The sequence below is a fragment of the Cryptotermes secundus genome, unplaced genomic scaffold (genome assembly GCF_002891405.2).
Source record: "Cryptotermes secundus unplaced genomic scaffold, Csec_1.0 scaffold2737, whole genome shotgun sequence".
Lineage (NCBI taxonomy): Eukaryota > Metazoa > Arthropoda > Insecta > Blattodea > Kalotermitidae > Cryptotermes > Cryptotermes secundus.
The window spans coordinates 35449-57642 of record NW_019738900.1 but is presented as its reverse complement, the minus strand read 5'-3'; the positions used below and the strand labels follow the sequence as shown (position 1 = coordinate 57642).

The window sequence follows — 22194 nt, the reverse complement described above, 5'->3', positions numbered from 1 at the left end:
ATATACAACACATACAAGGCCTGTGTTAGTCCAGGCTCAGTACACCAGATCTTGCCCTATCATTATCAGCTCCTGCTACAAAACCAGTCTAGTCACTTGAACAGCTGCATGTTTGACTGATGCCAAGTATAAGCATCTGTTGCCTAAATATGGATGCCTAGCGTTGTCACATATTATTGTAGGCTTTACCTAGCAACAGTTGTTTACCCAGAGGATGGTTCCTAGCCTGTCACTGGCTAGCGCTTGATTCAATGTGGGCAGCTCCCACACAGTAATATGTATCAATGAACCTTCACAAGTTGTAGTAAACTCCACATCTTCTCAACCTCTTGCAACTTTAGATTTTATTATTTTACTACCTTCTGCTGCCCTACCACTACTTCTACTGCTTCTATTGGAAAGGTATGTCTCACTGTTAATGACCAGCATCAGAGCTGTATACTCTCAATCTACAGTTCTTTACAGATTTCAAATTTTCACAGTTCATTAGATACTGCATTTTACTTCAATAGAAGATGATTCCTCTTACAATATTAAATTATATAAAAAAAAATATTTCCATCAGTATTATTGGCCAGGCTTTCCATTTCACTACAGTTTTTTGTCTCTGTATGAAACCTTGAAATGCTTTCTGTGTGGAATTGGAACACTTAATTGTTCTTTCAATTTTTTCACATGTCAGACACTTCTGTAAAGTCAAATTTTGTAGCTGAAGCACAATTGTTGGGTTCTTCTGCACCCTTTATAACCAATAGTTTAAAGTTCACACTGTAGATGCACACATTTTGATACCCGTAACACCACAGAATCCATAATTTATACCATGGTACACCATTTTTCTGATCTCACACAAGTAAATGTGGACATAATGTTGTGACATGGAGCCAGAAGAGACAGCCATTGATAGGTAATGGCTGGGTACACACATTTCTGCAGCAACAGACAGGAACACAACAATGGAGGAACTGCTAGAAGCAATCTGTGTCAGGGCTATACAGAGTGTTTCACAACTTTAGGGCATAACTGCAGGAGGTGATTTCCTAGGTCTTTGTGATCAAAAAAGTTCATATAAACATGTGTCCGATTTTGGACGGTTACGGAGTTATGACTGTTTTAAACTCAGAATAGAAGCTCACAATTACTGACAATAAACAGAACAAAATAATAAACCAGCATAATACTTGATACATTTAAAGTATGAATGTAAAGTTAACTTCATGATATTACCTTTAATTTGAATTGATTGGTGCTTAAAGCTGATTTTTGAAAATGCCACCGCTGGCCACGACACAGGCTGCTGCTCAGTCGTGAACCGCGCGGGTAGCACATAGCAGCTTCGGCTGGCTGTTTCTTATGTGGTCAGCGGCGTCCAGAATGCAATGGAGCAAAGCATCTCGCGTTGCCACCTTCACATTGTAAACCAGTTCATTCATCCATCCTTACACACAATAATCCAGGAGGCTTAAGTCTGGAGACCTGGCTGGCAATTCTTCGTGTACTCATACGTGGACTGCGGTGTACCATATGAACAATGCCTTCTTCATTGACGCCTTCATCAACACCACGCTTGGCTGCAATACGAATGCCAGGTAGTATACCGGTATTTTGCAATGCCTGGTAAACACTCCCCGGTTCGGTATTCTATGATTCGGAAACCGTTGCTGATATTCAGCTACGGCAAGAACTGAGTTACCGTCACAAAACCCGTACACATACTATATATATCATATCTGCATACTTCTCAAATGAAAATGTAAACGGCATCATGAATGTAACAGATGCACCGAGATGAGAACTATTCCGAACACCAGTAGCCGCCACACTAGCTGTGGCCAGACATACCAACCCACCACGTCTTACGTACCTCTCAAGTGTCGAGATGACGAGAACGCTCTGTTTGTAGCTGGCTAAAAATAACGACCGGCCAGATGATGGATGCAGTTCACACGAGGGCGTGTATGGGAATGAAAAAACAGTAATAACTCCATAACCGTCCAAAATCGGACACATGTTTATATGAACTTGTTTGTTCACAGAGACCTAGGAAATCACCTCCTGCAGTTATGCCCTAAAGTCATGAAACACCCTGTATAATGAGAGCCACTGTGCCAAAAACATAAGATGCTTCAACTTGGTAGTGGTAATCTTACAACTGTTCAAGGGTTGTTGTTTTTGTTGTTGTTGTTATTGTTGTAATATAAGATATGTTAAGACAGGCATGAACTGCCCTGCAAAGTCTGTCTCTGAATCTCAAGGGGCTTGGTGCCAAGACGAACTGATTGGCAGTAAACAACCAGTCACATAGTAACTGGCACAGTGGTCAGAGTCACTTTGTGACTGGTGGCAGTAAACCACCAGTCACAAAGTGACTCTGACCATTGTGCCAGTTACCTTGATGGGGTCAAGTGTGTGTTTGTGGAAATGGCCAGTTGTATGTGAATACCCGCTCAAGTCATCCTCAATAAAAGGGGTGTGACCATAAGTAGTAAGATCCTTCTTCTCAATGAAGAGGAGGTCCCACTTCTAAATACTTACATGTCCAGAAGAGAACAGAAATCTTGGTCATGGATCCAAATGGGACCCAAAACCAAGCATTACTTTGATGGTGACAGCCAGCAGCAATCGTCTTCGCTCAAAGTCATGAGCCATTACAGACTTGAGACAGACAGCTGTAAGATAGTAGCCAGCTGACAACAACATAAGTATGAAAGCAGAAGAATTTCCATTGTTGGGTGATGCTGCCAAGCAATGACCAGTGAAGACTATAGCAGGCAAATACATAGGTAAGTCAGTCAACAAGCAAGTTACAAATGGATATACAACTTAAACAAATAAGAGTACTGATTTGAAAAATGCTTTTATTTCTCAACATAATCTCCCTGTACACTGAGGCATTTGTCCCATCATTTCACAAGCCCTTGAAAACCAACAGCATAATATTCTTTGGGCTGCTGTCAGAACCAGGCAGTGACTTCCCTTTCTACAGGTTCATCGTTGGGAAAATGTTCAGCCAAAAGATGATGTTAAAGAGAGTCAAACAAATGGAAGTCGCTTGGAGCAAGGTCGGGACTATATGGAGGATGCTCGAGGACTTCCCACTTGAAATTTCACAGCGTCTCATTTGTCTTGTTGGCAGTATGGGGACGCACGTTGTCATGCAAGAGCAACACACCTTTGGTGAGGAGTCCTGGTCGCTTCCATTGAATGGCCTTACGAAATTTCCTGAGGATGTTACAGTAGGAGTTGGCATTTATGGTTTGTCCTTGAGGCTGGAATGTGGTGAGCAGTATGCCTTTCTGATCCCAGAAGACTGTGAGCATCACTTTCTTGGATGATGGTGTCACCTTAAACTCTTTTTTGGCAGGCAACGCAGGATGTCTCCACTGCAGACGCATGCTTTGTCTTGGGCTGGTAATGGTGAACCCAAGACTCATCACCTGTGACAATTCGGGATAGCACATTGTGTCCTTCATCATGGTAGCGATGGAGATACTGTAATGCCAGACCCATTCCTTGCATTTTGTGTTGTGGGGTCAGCATGCGCAGCACCATCATGCACAGACTTCGTGAAAACTTAACCTGTCATGCATTATGAGGTAGGCCATACTGTGTGAACAACCAATAGCAGTGGCTATAGTGTCTATAGTTACCCTTCTGTCTGCTCAGATTAAGTCTTGAACCTGCTGCACATTCACCTCTGTGGCAATCTCCGTGGCTCCAAGCGACTTCCATTGTTCAGCCCTCTTAAATATCATCTTTCGGCTGAACATTTTTTGACAATGAAGCTGCAGAAAGGGAAGTCACAGCCTGGTTCTGACAGCAGCCCAAAGAATTTTATGCTGCTGGTTTTCAGGGGCTTGTGAAACGATGAGACAAGTGCCTCAGTGTACAGAGTGATTATGTTGAGAAATAAAAGCATTTTTAACCTTTATCGGACGGGCCATTTAATTTCCGGTAGGGGCAGCTGGACGGAGTTTATTTAAATGCCCGCCCTTCTAGGGCAATGGAATTGTAAGCATGTTTCTAAAAATGGTGTAATTTCTACATTTTTTATGATACACGAACGAAATGAACGCTCCTTTAATGTAGAAAGAATATAGAATCAGATATTCTAATTTACAGATTTTAATATCTGTAAAAAAATTTTACACTCATTCAAAAAAAAAAAGTCCCGAAATTCATACATTTTCTGCACCATGCGTTCTAGCAGTGTAATACATTTTCTGCACCATGCGTTTTAGCAGTGTAAAAGTCCTTGTCGCGACCTCATACAATACTATCGCTTGTTGAAGCTTATTTATTGTATGGTACATGACTGTATGCAGAGACTGTGGGCGTCTGAAATTCGTTCGCTGTTAGAAATACACATGATTACATTCTCAGAATATGGTGTTGCCAGATCGGTCATTCGTTCATTCATTGCAGTCAAACCATTGTGTTTGTAACGATTTTGAAACATCGCAATATAATATGTTGGGATTTTGGACTTTATCCATCGTCCTGGTTTTTAAGATAACAAATAAAAACACGACGTTTCGGAAACTGGATCTGTTTCCGTCCTCAGGTGAAGGAAAACACCTATTCAGTTGGGTCCCTTAGAAAGAGATAGCCTCAATCACTGGAACTTACTGGATCTGTTTCCGTCCTCAGGTGAAGGAAAACACCTATTCAGTTGGGTCCCTTAGAAAGAGATAAAGTCCAAAATCCCAACATATCAGTGTGTTATACACCATCGTCAGAATCCTATAGTAACTAATCGCAATATAAGTTTAGCCACCCATGACATCATGAGGTAGATATTGGGTCAGCGAAGTCGTGAATGAGATTTTTGTATGTGTGAGCTCGAGGTTAAGATTTATAGCTTCTTATCGTGGTCTACGCACAGAGATTCACTGCTAGAGAGCCGTATACACGACGACGTCGTATGGAAGGTGCTGAAAGTGAAAAACAGCTGTTCAATGACACAGATTCGGACTGCTATTCAACCGATTCTGAAAGGGGCGATGAAAGTAGGAGTTCTGAATCCACGGACGTAGGGTCATCACCTTCGTCGTCAACTTGGGGACCGCCAGACCAGTGTGGCTGGAGAGATGTGAATAATTATGCCGGTGTAGCTGCGGGGATAAATATCACTTGCAGCTTGATATCACTGGCCTGCTTCCTCCAAATCGCAACTGAGGTGTCGTGTGTGCTTTTCGCGTGGGAAGCGGTCTAGCGTTCGTACGAAGTGCGTGAGCTGCGACGTCGGACTCTGCATTTCGGAATGTTTTCGGCAGTATCATACGAAGGCCACATTACCATAGATGACGCAGGAGGGAAGGCTGTTTCCTCATGAAGATGGTGAACATATATTACGTAAGTAGAGCAAAAATTTAATTTTAAATTTAATTTTAAAAAAATCTTTACACGCGTACAATGTGCGAAATCATATGAGGTCGTTCGGCCATATGACGTCGGTAGATTACATTAGATCACGCAGGAGGGAAGGCTGTCACCTTATAAAGGTTGTGACCAAAAATTATGTAAATAGAACAACAATTTATATTTTAAATTTAATTTTAAAAAAATCTTTACACGCGTGGAATGCGCGACATCATATGATGTCGTTCTTCAATTTGTCCTTACTTTTAACGTCATATGACGTCGCTAGATTACATTAGATCATGCAGGAAGGAATGCTGTCTCCTTATAAATGTGGTGACCAAAAATCATGTAAATAGAACAACAATTCATATTTTTAATATAATATTAAAAAAACCTTACATGCGTGGAATCCGCGACATCATATGATGACGTTCGGCCAGCTGCCCTTACTTTTAACGACATCATATGATGACGTTCGTCCGATAAAGGTTAAAATCAGTATTCTTATTTGTTTAAGTACTATATCCACTTGTAACTTACTTACTGACTTACCCTTGTACTTAGCATGTGCCACAGTGAGAAGTCTGAGAAGTAAATAGTGACAGTGATAATATAACTACTTGTAGTTACAAGTTACAGTGTCCAATATATCCAATTACCAATCCAAACCACATGTCAAATAACTAACACATGACAATATATATACGTGTTAAAGCATATACTGCAGCCATGGATTGGCTACACAGAGTGCAGCACTGCCTTCACAAATCTACTTCCTTGAGATTGAACTCAGAAAAAAACAGGATCCTACAAAACCCACCCTAAAACATTAACTGCCAAGTACTACTGGTAACATAAAACCACTGATTGCAACATTGTGGGTGGGGGGCAGAAACTTCCTAAAAGAAAAATGATTGCTGATAGGCAAAATTTATGTTTAGCTAATGAAAGAACATACTTTAAAGTTTTAAATCATGTAGTTTTAAACAAAATATCTTGAAGGTGGTGGCCACCGTTCTCTATGCACTGATGCAACCGTTTTCTGAAGTTCCCCTCTGCACGTTCCTATATGTGCACCGGAATTTGGGCTACTTCCTGCCGAATAACATTCTTCAGCTGAAGCAGGTTTGTGGGGCAATGTTTAAAAACCTCTGCCTTGAGGTATCTCCATAAAAAAATCACAGGGCAATAGATCAGGTGAGTGCGCTGCCCACAGGATATCTCCTCGAAGCAAGATGAGCTGTCCGGGGAACTTTGCCCTCAAAACTGTCATTGAAGCTTGGGTTGTGTGGGCCATGGCACCATCCTCTTGGAACCAGACATTTCCTAGATGCATTTCTTCAAGAGCTGGTTCGAAAAAGTTTTTAATCATGTCCACATACCGCTGTCAATTGACAGTAACTGCATGATTGTCTTCTTCAAAAAAATAAGGGCCAAGAACTCCAACTCTCGACAATGCACACCATACTGTCACCTTATCACTGTGAAGTGGCCTCTCATGGAGCTCTCTGGGATTGTTACCACTCCAATAGCATATATTCTGCTTGTTGACATATCCGGATAGGTGAAAATGTGCCTCATCACTAAAGAAAACAAGTGCATCATGGGGTAAAATTTCCAATAACGTTTCGCACGCCGTTATTCGGTTCTGGAAATCACGTAGTGACAATTCTTGCACAACAACCATCTTATAGGGATGGAAATTAAGATGTTCATGAAGAATCTGGTGCACTGAAGGACTGGATATGTCTAGGGCGACTGCATGTTTGTGAGTGGAACATCTTGGAGATCTCAAAATCAATTGTCGAACTGCCACACATTTTCTGGCATCATAAAAGTCCGTTGTCATCCTGATGATTTTTTCACCACACTCCCGGTTGTCCTAAAGTTCTCTACCCACAAAACAATCGATTTCCAGTCAGGAACCGGACCTCTGGGCTTAATTCCGAAGTGAGTATGGAATGCACGCTGCACCGCCACGTAGGAATGGTTGTTCGAAAAATAGACTTCGACAGCAAACGCATGCTGCTCACTCATCCACCTCATGTTTCCTACTGAGGGGTATTAGACAGAAACTTCCGTGACTGCTGTGTTCGCTGGGCCTATCTGCACTTTTCTGGGACCTCCCCTCCCTTCACCATGAGTCTTCACAAAAGGAACTTTCTGCGCCCCACCCTGTATGACCCTTGTTTTTTCAGATTCTCAAGTAAGGGGAGGGAGGGGGGAGGAAAATGGCATAGCTCAGTTAAGTAGAGAATTTGGAATACATCTGCTTTTAGTTATCTGCACTGCTTCTGCCCTCCATCACTATGGATAATCAAGAGTTTACTATACAATCTCTCTACACGTTTGAGAGTGAAGTGCAAAGTCACTTACTGAATGTGAAGGCTATTGCTTAGAAAACACAATCATGAGAAACATACATCTGAAGAAAATACTGACTTACACGAAAATATGAGTCTCAAGAACTCAAACTGAACTAGCAGTGGAAAATAATGCACTACGCATATTTAGGTGCGTGTACACACAGGTAAAGGTAAAGTTGTGCCTGTGCTTAATTAATTATGCACTATGCCATGAAGACATGGGAGAGTGATGGTATAGCTCTGCCATTCTTGGCCTTGGCAGTAGATGGAAGTGAGTGATCAGCTTCATGTACCAGCCACTTTACTCCCAAGGAAATCACCCCTTGTACCCAATGGATAGGAAGCTGGGTGGGCCCTTGAGCCAGTCTAGATGCTACGGAGAACAGGAAAATCTTGCCCTTGCAAAGGAATCAAACCACAGTCACACAAGTTTTTAAATTTGCACTTTTTAAATTATGTTTAGTAATTACAATTGTAATAAGCTTCTTGTTTTTGTTTTTTTTCTATTGCCTATGTTACTTGACTAGTGTGTGTATTATTATTATTATTATTGTTATTATTTTAGTTGTGTGACTTGTGTAATTTAGTACATGTATACATCTATTATCAAAGGGACTATTTCCACATCTTAGCATTTTTGCCTGTATGGATATATGGAAAATAAAGGAATTGAATGAATGAATGAACAACCTGTAGCCCACTGATATACAGATTGAGCTATCCCAACTCCATGGTACATGTACATATTTACTTCATTAATTTCTTTCATCATGTATATACAGACAGCAGTGTCGTCCTCCTGTCTTTGTTAAGTTTATAGAAAATTATAACTATAATTCTCTGTTAGTTGCCTAGGTATGTAAATTTAACATTACTGGTGATCTATTTTTATGTCAAATAATGTACACCATTTGAATATACTCAGTGTACTAGAGGTGACAATAATGTATAAAATATTTATTTTCTTCAATACTGAGAACTCCATTCATTAAAATTATTATGCATCTCCTCAACTTACAAATGTTAAAATTACATTTTCAATAAAAAAGGTAAAGCTATCCCTGTAACAGTCTGTGGATGCCCATAGGGTTCTGAGATGTCAGTGTTCCCACATTTTCTAGATAATCGACTTACAGATGGTGGTGAGGTTGTCAACCTTGCACACCGGCCACTCTTTACCCCCAGGAAGGTTCCTGGTACTCATTTCTGTTAAATGCTGAGTTCACCCCATGGTCATAGTGCAAGTAGAAGGATGAGGTCAACTGAAGAATCCAATGACCTCACTGGCAACTGAACCCACAACCTTCCAACTAGTAGCACAGTGCTTCAACCAACTACACTATCACATACCCCATTATATTTTCAGTAAACTAAAGAAATCAATTACATGAATGAAGAATGAGAAATTATTCTGTAAATTTTAAATCTGAATTTCATCAATGTTTATTTCATTAATACTGTACTACACTACATTTGTAGATCAACATTGGAAATTAAAAATTACACATTTCATAAAATGCCTATTACAGTAACCACCCACCATATTCTTCATACATTTTCCATTAACCAAAGCCACTTATAATTTAGGCATTAAAGGAATAACAGTTCTGCCACCACAGCCCTTTGCACAGCAGAGTATGTCTAGGTTCACTGACAGAGATCCCAGAAAACAAATCACCATCACATGGGTCCAAGAGTACTCTAATGTTGTGGGGGGAGGGGATCCTTTCCCTACAGACAGGCACCAAATGTGAAGAATACATGTGCAAACTGACCTTTATTCTTTCATTTGAACTGAAGTGCAAAATGAGATCACAATGTTCACTCCTTGTAAATAGCTGCTGAAGTCTCTGGAGGAAGAATATTCCCCAGTTGTCAACTTTAACTTGCTTTATAGTCCCGTCACTCATGATGAAGCTGGCATCCTACATCCAACAGGTCAAACTGCAAGGACGAAAGTTCTGTGATCTGTAAAAGAACATACATTTCTAATTGCTTGACAATGCAATGCAATGCAATGCATCTTCATATCTGATGCCATGGTACTAAGCAGGTATAGAGATAGTACCACTGTACACCAGAGTTCCCCAACTTTTTGTGTACAGGGGGTCCTTCTGGTAGATCCCCAAACCTAAACTGAAAGCTGAAGATATCAGTACTATATTAACCAATGGTTTAGTGAAGAATCATAAGCAAAGCCATCAAAATGTGACATACTGTGCTGGCATGCTGGATTTTTCATTCCAGATGTGTCTTCTTCAATAGGAAAATAGATAAAAATTCTAGAATAAGTAACATTGAATGCTGGATTATCAAACTGTACAGCTCTGACCTCACATCACTTCCTTGCTGCAAGAAATCAATAAATATTATGTAAAAAAATTGTCTTCCCACTCTCTTGTAATGGAAATACAGTTACAAGAATTCACTTGGCAACAGGCTTGGTTCTTAAACTTGTAGGAATAACTTCTGAACACAGATGATCAAATGTTTGACTATGATATTATGTGTGAAGAACCCCATAACAAGAACAAATGAACCAAATTAAACTGCTACACTGACATTTATTGTATGACTTATGTCAGTCCAAAGAGAAGCCTCTGTCAAAGAATTACTGGGCCTATATCATGACTGTGAAGTCGGTAGGAGAAGAAAATTACATATACTGAGCCCCTCTCTAGAGTGACAGAACTACAAGTGCTCTGTGGCTGTGCTCCGCATCTCTTAATTTAGAGCAGAACAGGAAGACATCAGACTACAGGTTCTATCAGATTTCAAGAGGCAAGGTAAATCTGTGGCTTTTAATGGTGTAATTTAGGATTGTTAAGAAAATAACTGCAACATATTGTGACATGTTGAGCTCTGAATGACGCCCCTCCCTCCCCACCCTCCGCCAGCCGTGATGCGCCGAGCGAAGCCGAAGCGAGCCGATGTTAGCCGAGTCCTAGCATCCTGGTCGCTAGGCAACGCAAGTCAACGCGGTGACGTCACCGAGGGATATCGCGGTTACTAGGCAGCCGTCAACAACTCCGGACAGCGTGGCTAGCAACAAGGCACCAGGCGACAACTGTCCGATCGAGTCTACATAAGGAGCAGCGAAGGCTATTCACAGTCAGTTGAAACATAACGGCTGCGTGTGCGATAACCAGTTGTAACCAGTCATATCTGGAGTGTGTAATTCAGGGAGACTTGTATAGCTCCCGCATTATTAGTACGTGAAGACTCTCGAAGAGAGTGTTAAGAGATTTTGTTGTAGGGTTTGTAAAGTGTAGAAACCCGTAACATTGTGATAAGTAATTGTAGCCGTTACTTGTAGATTGTTGAATAAACCAATTAACGATCTCTACGGCCTATTCAGTAACGTAAACACGTTACACTGGTGTCAGAAGTGGGATTAGAACTTACACACGTGATCAACGAGCTTCGAACTCAAGACACGTGACAATATATTGTGCATGACAAACTATTTTCTGAGATCAAAGTCATAAGGACTAAGTCTGGAGATGTGGTGATATTCACTGATAGTAGTAGCCACATGGGTGCACAATATCATGAAACATTTTCAGCGTGTATGTGCATAAACAAAGCAACTCTGCTGCAGCACTGGATGCAGGTGATGCCCCAGGAAATTACGATAGCTCTGTATGTTTCCAGTATGGTTCTCTAAGAGTGAAATGCAGTGAGATATCATATGTGTTGCACACTATAATCAGGATAAGCTTCTATGTGAAGTTTGTTTTGATAAGGAGACAAATTCATCTGACTGTCGTTACAGTTTGGACTCATACACAACCATGTGCCTGTTTCATCCACGACTATGATAAAGTGCAGGAATGCAGTCCTTCTGTGTGGTCACACTCCAAATGCAGGTTGTATATAACAGTGCCACATTTGCTCCTTGGAGAGGTAATAAGAAATCCTACATGCTTGTGATTTCGTGTAGTGTGAGGATCTCTTTCAAGGCATGCAATACCATTTTACAGCTTACTTCAGCTTCAGCTGATTGCTGTGATGTCTGCCTCTCCACAAACCATAATGATTAAATGATCTTAATGTATTTCTTTGAAAAGGCATGTCATTATGCATGCTGCTTATCCCTTGCCTTGTCCTGATCAATGCGCTATGCTCACACTGAACGTGAGACTGACTGATGCAGCATGCTTCCTGCAGACCTTGAAAATAGTCCTCTGTATAATATCCTTGTGTTACCTTCAATTTTATATGCGAACTCTACTCCATCCTCATAAATGTGAATCTGAAGCACACAGTTGTGACAATATAATATTACTGACTTGCACATTTGTATCACTGTTATCAACACAGGTCTCCAGCTGGATATTAGTCAAACCTTGTAAGTCTGCAGTAGTCATGTAATTAACCCACAAAACTTTCACTTCTTTGGAGAAGCAAATGTTTCCCTTGAGGGGCCACATAGATTATAAATTCCACGGTTCATTTGACTTTGTGTCGTGCAGAAGTTTGAACTTTACAGTGCCAATTATGCAGGCTTTCCTTTAGTGATCGTGGAACATTTGCAAATTAGTAGATGACTGGTGAATTACCTTATGCACACTAGGACATTCATTTAAGACAAGACATGGGTTTAGGCCAAACATTTTTGTATCTCATAACAGGATATAAAAACAAAATTCAAACTGACCTGACTCAAATGGAAACTGTATTACAAAATCAATTTGCCAGTCCATGCAATTCACTGTATCAGGGAACCAATCACATCTATAGATTTCAAAATTATGAGGAGGAGGAGTCAGCACACTATCTTGACAATAGAGAAGCAATGTTAGGCAGTAATTTGTGGACTTTTATACTGACCACACATCATGGTGTATGTGTTGCCATTTGGGGATTTCACAATCACCTACATTTCAGAATTGCCTGGTAAATCATACTATCCATCCATAACCAAGGTAATTTTGACTGTGATCTTCTTAATGAAGACACTGTGTGACACCACAAGCGAGAGGGCCACAACTGGAACAATTAATGTGTGGAAACCTCAAAATTTATAACTGAGATAATGTGTAAACTGTGAGAGGTAGAAACTGCATATCCTGTATTATGATGATGACAGGAATGTTACCAATCCAAGTGCATCACATGGTTAATGGAACTGGATAATGAATTACAAAACAGATTGCTTTGAAAGACAATCTTTCTATATGTACATGTTCACCAATGTTCAGTGAACTGTGTTCCATAACAAGACAAACAAACCACCAAACCATTAAAAATAAAGCTTAGAATTGGCATCCTGTGTTCACAGGATGTTCACAGATGTTCACACCTGCACAAATCCTTACCAGCAATAGTTAGAATAGCTCGCTGTAACCTCCACCCCATATTCCAAGATACAGCTCTTATGTCAGCTACTGATACAGCTGGCTAGGTTCAACAATTATGACATGAAGCATGATAACAAAGGCGCATGTATGGTGAGGTGGGTGATAGATCAAACTGGTATATAGAAGTGATAAATGGTTGGTACACTCACGATATATGCTGCTAGGATTAAATTGCATATCTGATACAATTCTGAACACATACAACAGAGCTGCCACTCACTATATTTCTCCTGCCCTCAGTGATTATCAGAATGTGCTCTACTGCATGGTGTGCTTCAGAAACAACCACAGTTATCAGATCTGCAATTACAATATAACCTGGAACTAGACCAGTTCTTCATAAATATAACTGTAAACAAGTTTCTATCAAAATTACTTAGAAACCTCATAATAGATATAAAAGTGGATTCTGTTATTTCAGGGTGTTTCAAAATGAAGTTATCCACACAAAATCTCTGATCTTCCACCATTCACTGTAGAAGTGTTTGTCTACAGAAAAACAATTCAAGAGCTTTCTGGGGGCACAATGAACAACAAAACAACTAAAAATTATATTTGTATCAAAGCCCCAACCATAAAGAAACCACTCTCAAGCTAAAGTTAGCATTACATGGGACTTCATTCCATCTTCGGCACCAAGCTTAGTAGTTCGTGGCTGGATGCAGCACTCTCTGAGTAATAATTGAAGTGATGCTTTTATAACAGAACAGGAAACATCTTCAAGTGAAGACTAAGAAATGTATGACTTCTTTAACCATCAATAACTGGAAATACATTCACTGATAACACATAACTTATCTTAAAGATGCTACCATTCAACAGATTAGCAGCACGGAGAAACAATCATAGTAATTTTGAGCACAATGATCAAATGAACATCTGTGATGTCTGCAGCAGCACATCAGGTGAATCAAGAAAGCTATAAACTTAACAACTTATGAGACAAGAGTTGATGAAGGAAGACAATGCCTCATTACCCAAGTCAAGCAACCTTGCAACACTGAATGAGTGGGAATTCAAAATTCCAAGAAGAGACAAAATATATTCTAGAACCATCAAACATATATTTTATACACCTGACTTAAACATATATTTGTACACCAACATATTACTTTCTAAAATATGAACAGAAAAATAATGGAAAATAAAGCAGTTAATAAACCAATGTAGTTTGACTAAATTGTGTAATCTCTAAACAACTTAACATCAAAATACTTTGTAATTAATAACATTATATAGATATAGCCAATCCTTCAAGTGGTCAACAAAAACATAAATGCTTGCTTCATGACTCATGTTAGGGATTATGTGGCTCCATGCACACAGATGGTAAAATTTGTTACCAATTAATGTACTCTCTGGACCACAATACATGCTCATTTTAGTGGGAAAATTACAGGAAATAACATTTCACTGTATGGAACACTCAAATTCAAAGCAGTTATGAAACAAAATGGAAGTGCAGCAGGCCTCTTACTTTCTGCATTCAGTTAAAATCATTTGAATTTTGGAAGAACTAAACTGCCATGAAGCTTTCATTCCCACAGTCTTTGGTGCAATTTGCCATGTTTAATTTAAAGCCTACAGTGTATGAGGAAAGTAATGTTTGACACAAAATAGCACTAAACAATAAAAATAAATGAATGAGTACTCAAATTGTTAATTATTTACATTTTAATTATTTTACAGCCAGAATGAAGGAACAGACAATACACTTAACAAATTCTGCTGGATGTGTGGCACAATACACAGAATTTTTAGCTGTGAAAACTGGCCAGTGAACAAACCAGATAAGAGAAAGAATTATATAAATTACAACAAAGAGTGTGCGTGTGTTATAGAACAGTTCGGCTGACAAGTAGGATGATCCACTGCTTCTTTCCTACATTAACCTAGATGAGAAAGTGGGTGTGCGGACAAGTACTGCTCAACAATACAGAGCAGTTTCTTTTTATCTGGTGTTGCACAGGTCAACTGACCAAGCACATTATATAACCAAACGAGAACAAAAGATTTTTGATGACTTCAAATATTCTATTTTCCTTCCATGCTGCAAGGTGCAGATGAATTTCAAGCAATACTGCAGAAAACAAAGTGCATCATCCCAACAGATTTGGGCACAGATCTGCTATACTTCAACTTGACTGTTTATTATGCCAATGATTGTGAATAGAAGGGTATATTGTTTTATGGTAAATGTTTGGCAAAAAACAAACAAACTCTGTGGCCTGCAGTCCACAAGCGAACGATACCGACCGAGTGACCACCACTTGTCGACAAAGTCAGTGCCAACTTCTGTGGATAAAGGGTGTCACGTGGTCAGCACAATGGATCCCCATGGCCATTTATCTCGGTTTGCTAGACCGGAGCCGCTGTTTCCTTTAAATAGCTCCTCAATTATCCTCACGAGGCTGAGTGGAACCCGTTCCAGACCCACTATTTCTCAGAAAATCTGATAGTGTTAGGGGTAGAACCCAGGACCTCTGAACACTAGACCACAGAGATTCACTCTAAAAACTGAGAAACAAACACACACATAAAGAGTCTTACCACGGTTCATCATAGTAAGAATTCAGATAACAACCACATACAAATAGGAGTAATTAATCACAGCACAAAATTACAGAAAATAAGAGAACAACCCCATAGTCACCACAGGTTACTCCAACACATCTACTCTATTAACTGAAAGAGAGAGACAGGCAGAAAGCAGAGATACTGCACATACAGAATATGAGAGTCCTATTGAGTGGGGGATCAGACTGAACAGAAAATATCACTGGAACAACAATGGTATAATGCAATTTGTAACATCATATTCATTTGTTTTAAACAATATTTTTAAAAGCTCTCATCTCTGTGGCATTACTGAAGTCTTGACCAGAAATTCTCCATAGCACTTCCCGGTATCACTACATCAATTGCTTTAATTCTGTCAGCAATATGCTGTTTCACATCTATGACAGTGTGAGGTTTCTTGACATAAGTTTTAGATTTTAAATGTCCCTACAGGAAGAAGTTGGGCATTGTTAGATCATGAGAACAAGATGGCCCGGTTACTGTTCACTTACATTAGGTAAATGATGTAAATGCCAACAGTCATGATGTGACTGGCAGATACTCTACGCTCACTCACAACTATACTGATAGAAGCAACTGCAAAGATTGGTGAAGAGCCAGCAATAAAATCCTCCTTCTCACTTAATTCAGTCAGCTACGGCAGCACTCTGAAAGCCAACATACTCCAGTGTCACAAATGTCATTCCTCAATCACGGCTGACACTGACCACATTATTTTGGAAGCAAATCTGAATGATCAGTAGACTACTGCTGCTTAATGACCACCAAACAACAATGAAATCTACCCAAACATAAAGCCGGTTTTGACAAAACTAACATTTCACATTTGAGCCCACAGTTTGCACAGTTATTTCCCTAACGATACTACCTATATAGTTTTATTTATGGAGATGGTCCCCATAGTCAACTTTAACCAGAATCATTGAGTGGTTTTCAAGACAATCACAGTTACATTCCTTGTGGCACCTATTTTTGGAATTATAATCTTCATATTCACTGGGCACTGACCTAGAACGGATAAAATCTTAAATACCAAACGTGAATAACATCATACTGTTTTGGTGCTAGCAAGACACAAATTTATGCATATAGAAGGCATTCACACTCTTTTGCAGTCAGAAGCGTTGAACTCATAAACTTTCATCAAAATCTTGATTCAAATTTCTTCACAATAACAATTCTTTCTCATATATACTACATATATGAAAAGGTGAAAACAAATTAAAGGTGAAATACTAGATGAATACTCATATACTCGGTACATTCATGTGTAATAATAAAAGGAGCTACTGAAATTTTGACCAAATGTATCCATACTGCCTAATTTACTGAAGACACGAAAGAACAGTGACATATAGAGCATATATATATATATATATATATATATAGATGAATTTATTAGCAGTCTCTGAAATGAAACAAATAAAAGAGATATCCTAAATTCTGTCACAAATCATTCAGTGTGCGTATTCTAATTGTTATTAAAATGTCCAGAATGTTACAGGAGAATTAAATCTCATTGACTCCTGGTTTGTCTTTTTTTTTGTTTTGTTTCCTGTTATGATCCCCACATTTTTTGCTTCTGATATAATTTAATATTCAAATGTGATGCAGCTAATACTCACAACAAAAACAGCAGTAGCATAATGTCATAAAATATGGTAGGCATTCAGAACAGCTTGAATTTAAGAACTGACAAACAAAACAAGCTTCAAAACTAGAATTTTGACCTTTTATTAATTATATGTCAGAAGACTGACACAGAAACATCACAGCAGCTTACTTGGTTTACCACATGTTTCTTACCGAATGTACATAAAATATGAAGATGTACGTAATTGACATTGTACCGCTATGTCAAACACTGTACTTCAATCAAATTCAAAAACACAATTAGTACTTCACCAATCCTTGTCAGGCAAGACACTAACCACTCTCCAATTTATGTATCTTCTCTACAGCAAACAGTGATAACAATCATTTACTAGCTGCTAAATTATTTTACAATCTCAGGATAAATATACCAAACTATTTCACCATTTGATGTTTTTCAACAAGAACAGTGTGGTGCGCCAGATGAGGGTTGGAATATCCCTCCCCTCCATCTTGCAACACTGAAAATCCACACGGACATTTATTGCGACCGGACACTGAGCACGTACTTTATGTAACAAAATTACATGTCTCTGAATTGTATCATTTTAGGTAATCACCCCAACACACATAAACCTATCAGGTGCATTATCCTGGCATGCAAGGTCATTCACGGTCCCTTTCGAGGTATTGAAACTTAATTGGTCAAAAAGATTACACTACTATTACTACTTGTTATTCTTCATTACAAAGAATTTCCCAAACTTGCACAATTGTCGCATTTGTGTAACCTAATTCAAATATACAGACCAAACTGAGAAAGCTTCAAATATCTGACCCAGCTCCATCTCTTAGCTCAACCTCGATTGCCAACAAGATATTGAACATCTTAGTTCCGAAAGCTACGCATGGATAGCGGCACAAATTACTTGCCCGCGAAAATTCACATCCATTGAAATTCAAACGTGCTACTTCTGTGTCATTTCTATTATTATACTGAACCTTATATTTTTATTCACAAGTCAAACTATTAACGTAATATTTTCGAGACAATAACTAAATTAAAATGTCCTGAGAAATATAAAGGCAAAATAACTCTAAATGCAGAGTTCCGATTTTGTATTCAGAAAGAAAACAATGCCAAAGCATGGTTCAAGATGTATTTTAATAAAATTTGCGCTATAATGAAAACGAAAATCGAAACTGTTTTAAAATAGACATTAACACAGGATAGTGTTGGCTGTCCCAAAGTTGGTCCAGCATTTTTCTGCAAAAATTCCGAACATATTACCTTATCATTCTCCTTTCTTTTCTTTTTTTTTCTTACAAGGCAAGGCTCAGAAATATTTCGCCAATACTGTTGGTCTTCACCAGATATTCTACATACACCGGTCTAACAGAGATCTTATCTCTATATATAGTCTAACAAAATAAGGCATTAAAAGAAGAAAAGAAATGTACTTAAAGTAATAACGATTTAATTCGAGGCACATATGAATATCGATTAACGGCAGCTAAAATACCATGGCTGTGAATATTATAAAACAATAACGATATTAAATTCAATATTGGTTGTATTAATGCATAACTCCCATGGATATAGCTTCAGTTATCGAAGTTCATGTCTTATTCAATTAACGCTTTCGGTTGTAGCCTAGGTTTCATTTCTTTCCTCTTTCAAACGTCGATTGAGCGTTTCGATGGCTGCGCATGCGCACTGATGCAGAGATAACTTTCAGCTATACAGACGCGAAATCACATGATCGCAATGTAGTTAACTATCCAGAATCGGGGCAAATTTGCAATTTGTACATCAGTTTCTATAATTTTATGATGAAATTGCCTTTCTGTATTGTGAAAACACCTAAAGATTATAATCCGGCTACGTTGTTACAAACCACTGTGACCTAACTCCACCTGCCATCTATTGAAAGGGAAAGATACTTTGTAAGATTTGAGGCTTTCACGGCGGTGACTATGAAGAAAGCAGTCTTCTGGGCTTTGGCGCCGTGTATATGTGGTGTTAACCGACGTTTCGGAGGAACGTATCGCCCCCATCTTCAGGGTTGAAGAAAAAGTATAGGTAAATCTGCAAGCGACAACACCGTGAGACACGGTAACGCAGACTGAAGAGGATACCGTTAGAGCAGAGAGGGAAGGGGATGAACTGCGAGTAAACAAGTGAAAGCAGTGGTGTGGGAGGGGTGGGGGAAGGGAGCCGGGACCAGCGTGATTTGTGTAGGGGAGAATATAGCAAGGTTAACTGGCTGGGCTTTAACTGTGTGCTGAGGGGGGGGGGTTGTTATGTTGGTTGGTCATGGCCTTGTGGCTTCCTGGATCTAGCGTCATATCCCGGTGGGGGGGTTTTAAGAGAACAGATAAGAGGTCTCCAAGACTTGCTGAGACGAAAACCATCCTCTCTGTTCATATTCCCTGGATGCAGTTCGATCTCGATGGCTTCCCTAATGATGCGATCCATATAGCGCGTCTTGGTGGCGAGGATGGAGGTATTCTGAAGCTGAATGCGGTGTCCCAGTTCGATGCTGTGTTCAGCTACGGCCGACTTGTCCGGATGTTCGAGACGGATGTGCCGCTGATGCTCCTTCAACCTCGTGTCCACGGAGCGGCCTGTCTGCCCAATATAGACTTTCCCGCACTCGCATGGGATACTGTATACACCCGGTGTCCTTAGGCCCAGGCTGTCTTTAACCGGCCGGAGGAAATTGGATACTTTAATCAAGTCACTCATTATGCATTTTTGCTCGGCCTGTTATTATTTCATCCCTTTTGGATCCAAATATTCTCCTCAGAATCCTGTTCTCAAACGACCTCAGCCTGTCAGAGAACAAGATTTATACATATAAAAAGCCATGGGCAGGATTGCAATTTGTATATTTTAATTTCTGGACAGCAGATTAGAAGACAAGGCTCCGAACTTCTTACTTTCTTTTATCTTATTTACGTTATCCTCAAATATGTTTATATTGTAACGTGTATACCCACTGCTAGGAAACGGCTTGGTAAACACATTACCGCAACACACATGCCCATTGCTACGAAACGGTCCACTAAACATCTTCTTATGCAGGTGACAATAGGGAGTTCATTGCTATGCAACGACGTGGTAAAGAAGCTTTGTCGACAACGTATGCTGTGCTTTCCGTTGGGTCCGTGCAAAGTAGTTATAAGAGATGAATTCCGAAGCTGGCAGTTGTTGTAGAAGTACAGAACAGTAGTTGGAAGAGAATTGGAAGCTGGAGAAAATTGCAAGAATACTTAATAGTGATGTGAAGTGATAGTTCTTATGATAAATCCGTTGCCAGGAAATGGGCAGCATACCCTATCGATCTGTGAAGTGGGTAGATTAGCGATAACGCTGTAATTGTTGGCAATTAAGAATGTCTGTAATAGAAGGCGTTAATGAATCCAAATCATCGAAACCGTAACCCGTTCTTATTGGTCAAGAACCTAAGTACATAACATTATCATCAGCATAGGCGAGAAGCTAACCTGTCCTTTCAAATTCAGTCCCACCTAATTTTCTTGACCCTTCCTAATGGCATATTCTAAAGCACAGATTAAAAGCAATGACAATAAAAATCTCGTTTTAGACAATTTTGAGTGGAATATGTATATCAGACAAATGATTACCTCTATGGACTTTAACATAGGTGTTATTAAAACGTGTTTTAATAACTTAACCACTTTCATGGGAATCCTAGATTCAATAAGAATATTGTACAGTACTTGCCTCCTAACCGAATCATGGACTGTTTTTAATGCTAGTGGGGTGGGACTAAGTCCATTGTATTGCGGCAACTTCTGGCCTATTGTACCAGCCCCAGATGATAGGTGAGGGTGATTGTGGAGCAATTGGTGGAATGAAGATTGGCAGGGGAAACTGAAGTACTCAGAGAAAACCTGCCCTAGCGTCACTCTGTCCACCGCAAATCCCACTTGACCAGACCTGGGATCGAACCCGGGCGGCCGTGGTGGGAAGCGAGCGACTAACCACTTGAGCTATGGCGCTGCCCAATCCAACTTCCTTGAAGTCTACAAATAGCTGATGCACTATCTAACTGTACTCCACTTTTTTTTTGCAATATATTATGAATAATGTTATATTTTAGCGTCCTGTTGCACTGAAACATGTAGTGCAAAAGAGAAGAGTAAGGTGATAAAGTGTGCACTGTAAGACGGTTAGCATAAATCATGGATATATTATGAATGCAAAAGATCTGATCAATTGCTGATCTGTTACATCAAAACCCACACTGATGATCCCCAATAGTTTAATCTACATACAGACTTAATTTTGAGAGAAGGATGCTGGTTACAATTTTGTATGAAGTCTGTAACAGTCATATGTTTTGATAATTATATAGTATGGAAGAACTATGCTACCATCAACACAATATTTCAGTTATTACATTTAGATTTTATTACTGCAACATGGTTTGGTCATATATGACCATCATCAGGCAGGAATACGTATAGTTACTGAAATACCGATACGGATCCTTATCGGTGGAACGCGTTGTATTGAATATGAATATAAAAACTTTGCCTAAGATTTGAGTAGAGTTAAAATAGCAAATACACTATTAAAAATTGAAAAAAGGTAGAAATAAATAAGGGTATAATTTATATAAAATGCCAGAATATTTAATTTATATACTGCTAATATACCTTTAATATTTTAATAATATATTAAAGGTATATTAGTAAAATTAATTTATATACTGCTAATATACCATTAAAATATTAATGGTATATTAGCAGTATATAAATTCATATTAAAAGGTATTAAAAATATATTGGAAGTTGCTATGGCATGGAAATGAATGTGGAGAAAACAAAAGTAATGAAAATTTTGAGACAACCAACCCCAGTCACAATAAAGATAGACCAAAAACAACTGGAGAATG

At 39.2% G+C, this 22194-nt stretch overlaps 1 protein-coding gene across 1 annotated transcript in view; it reads right to left on the bottom strand.

Moving 5' to 3' along the window:
• The window catches only part of LOC111871336 (centrosome-associated zinc finger protein CP190), a gene marked incomplete at both ends in the record, with an annotated part of 63411 nt that extends 45760 nt beyond the window's left edge, over positions 1 to 17651 (bottom strand). Inside the window, 2 exon segments of the mRNA XM_033754216.1 lie at positions 9506 to 9698; positions 17605 to 17651. Coding sequence (XP_033610107.1) covers positions 9506 to 9640 — 135 coding nt within the window.
• Between the last annotated feature and the right edge of the window lie 4543 nt (positions 17652 to 22194).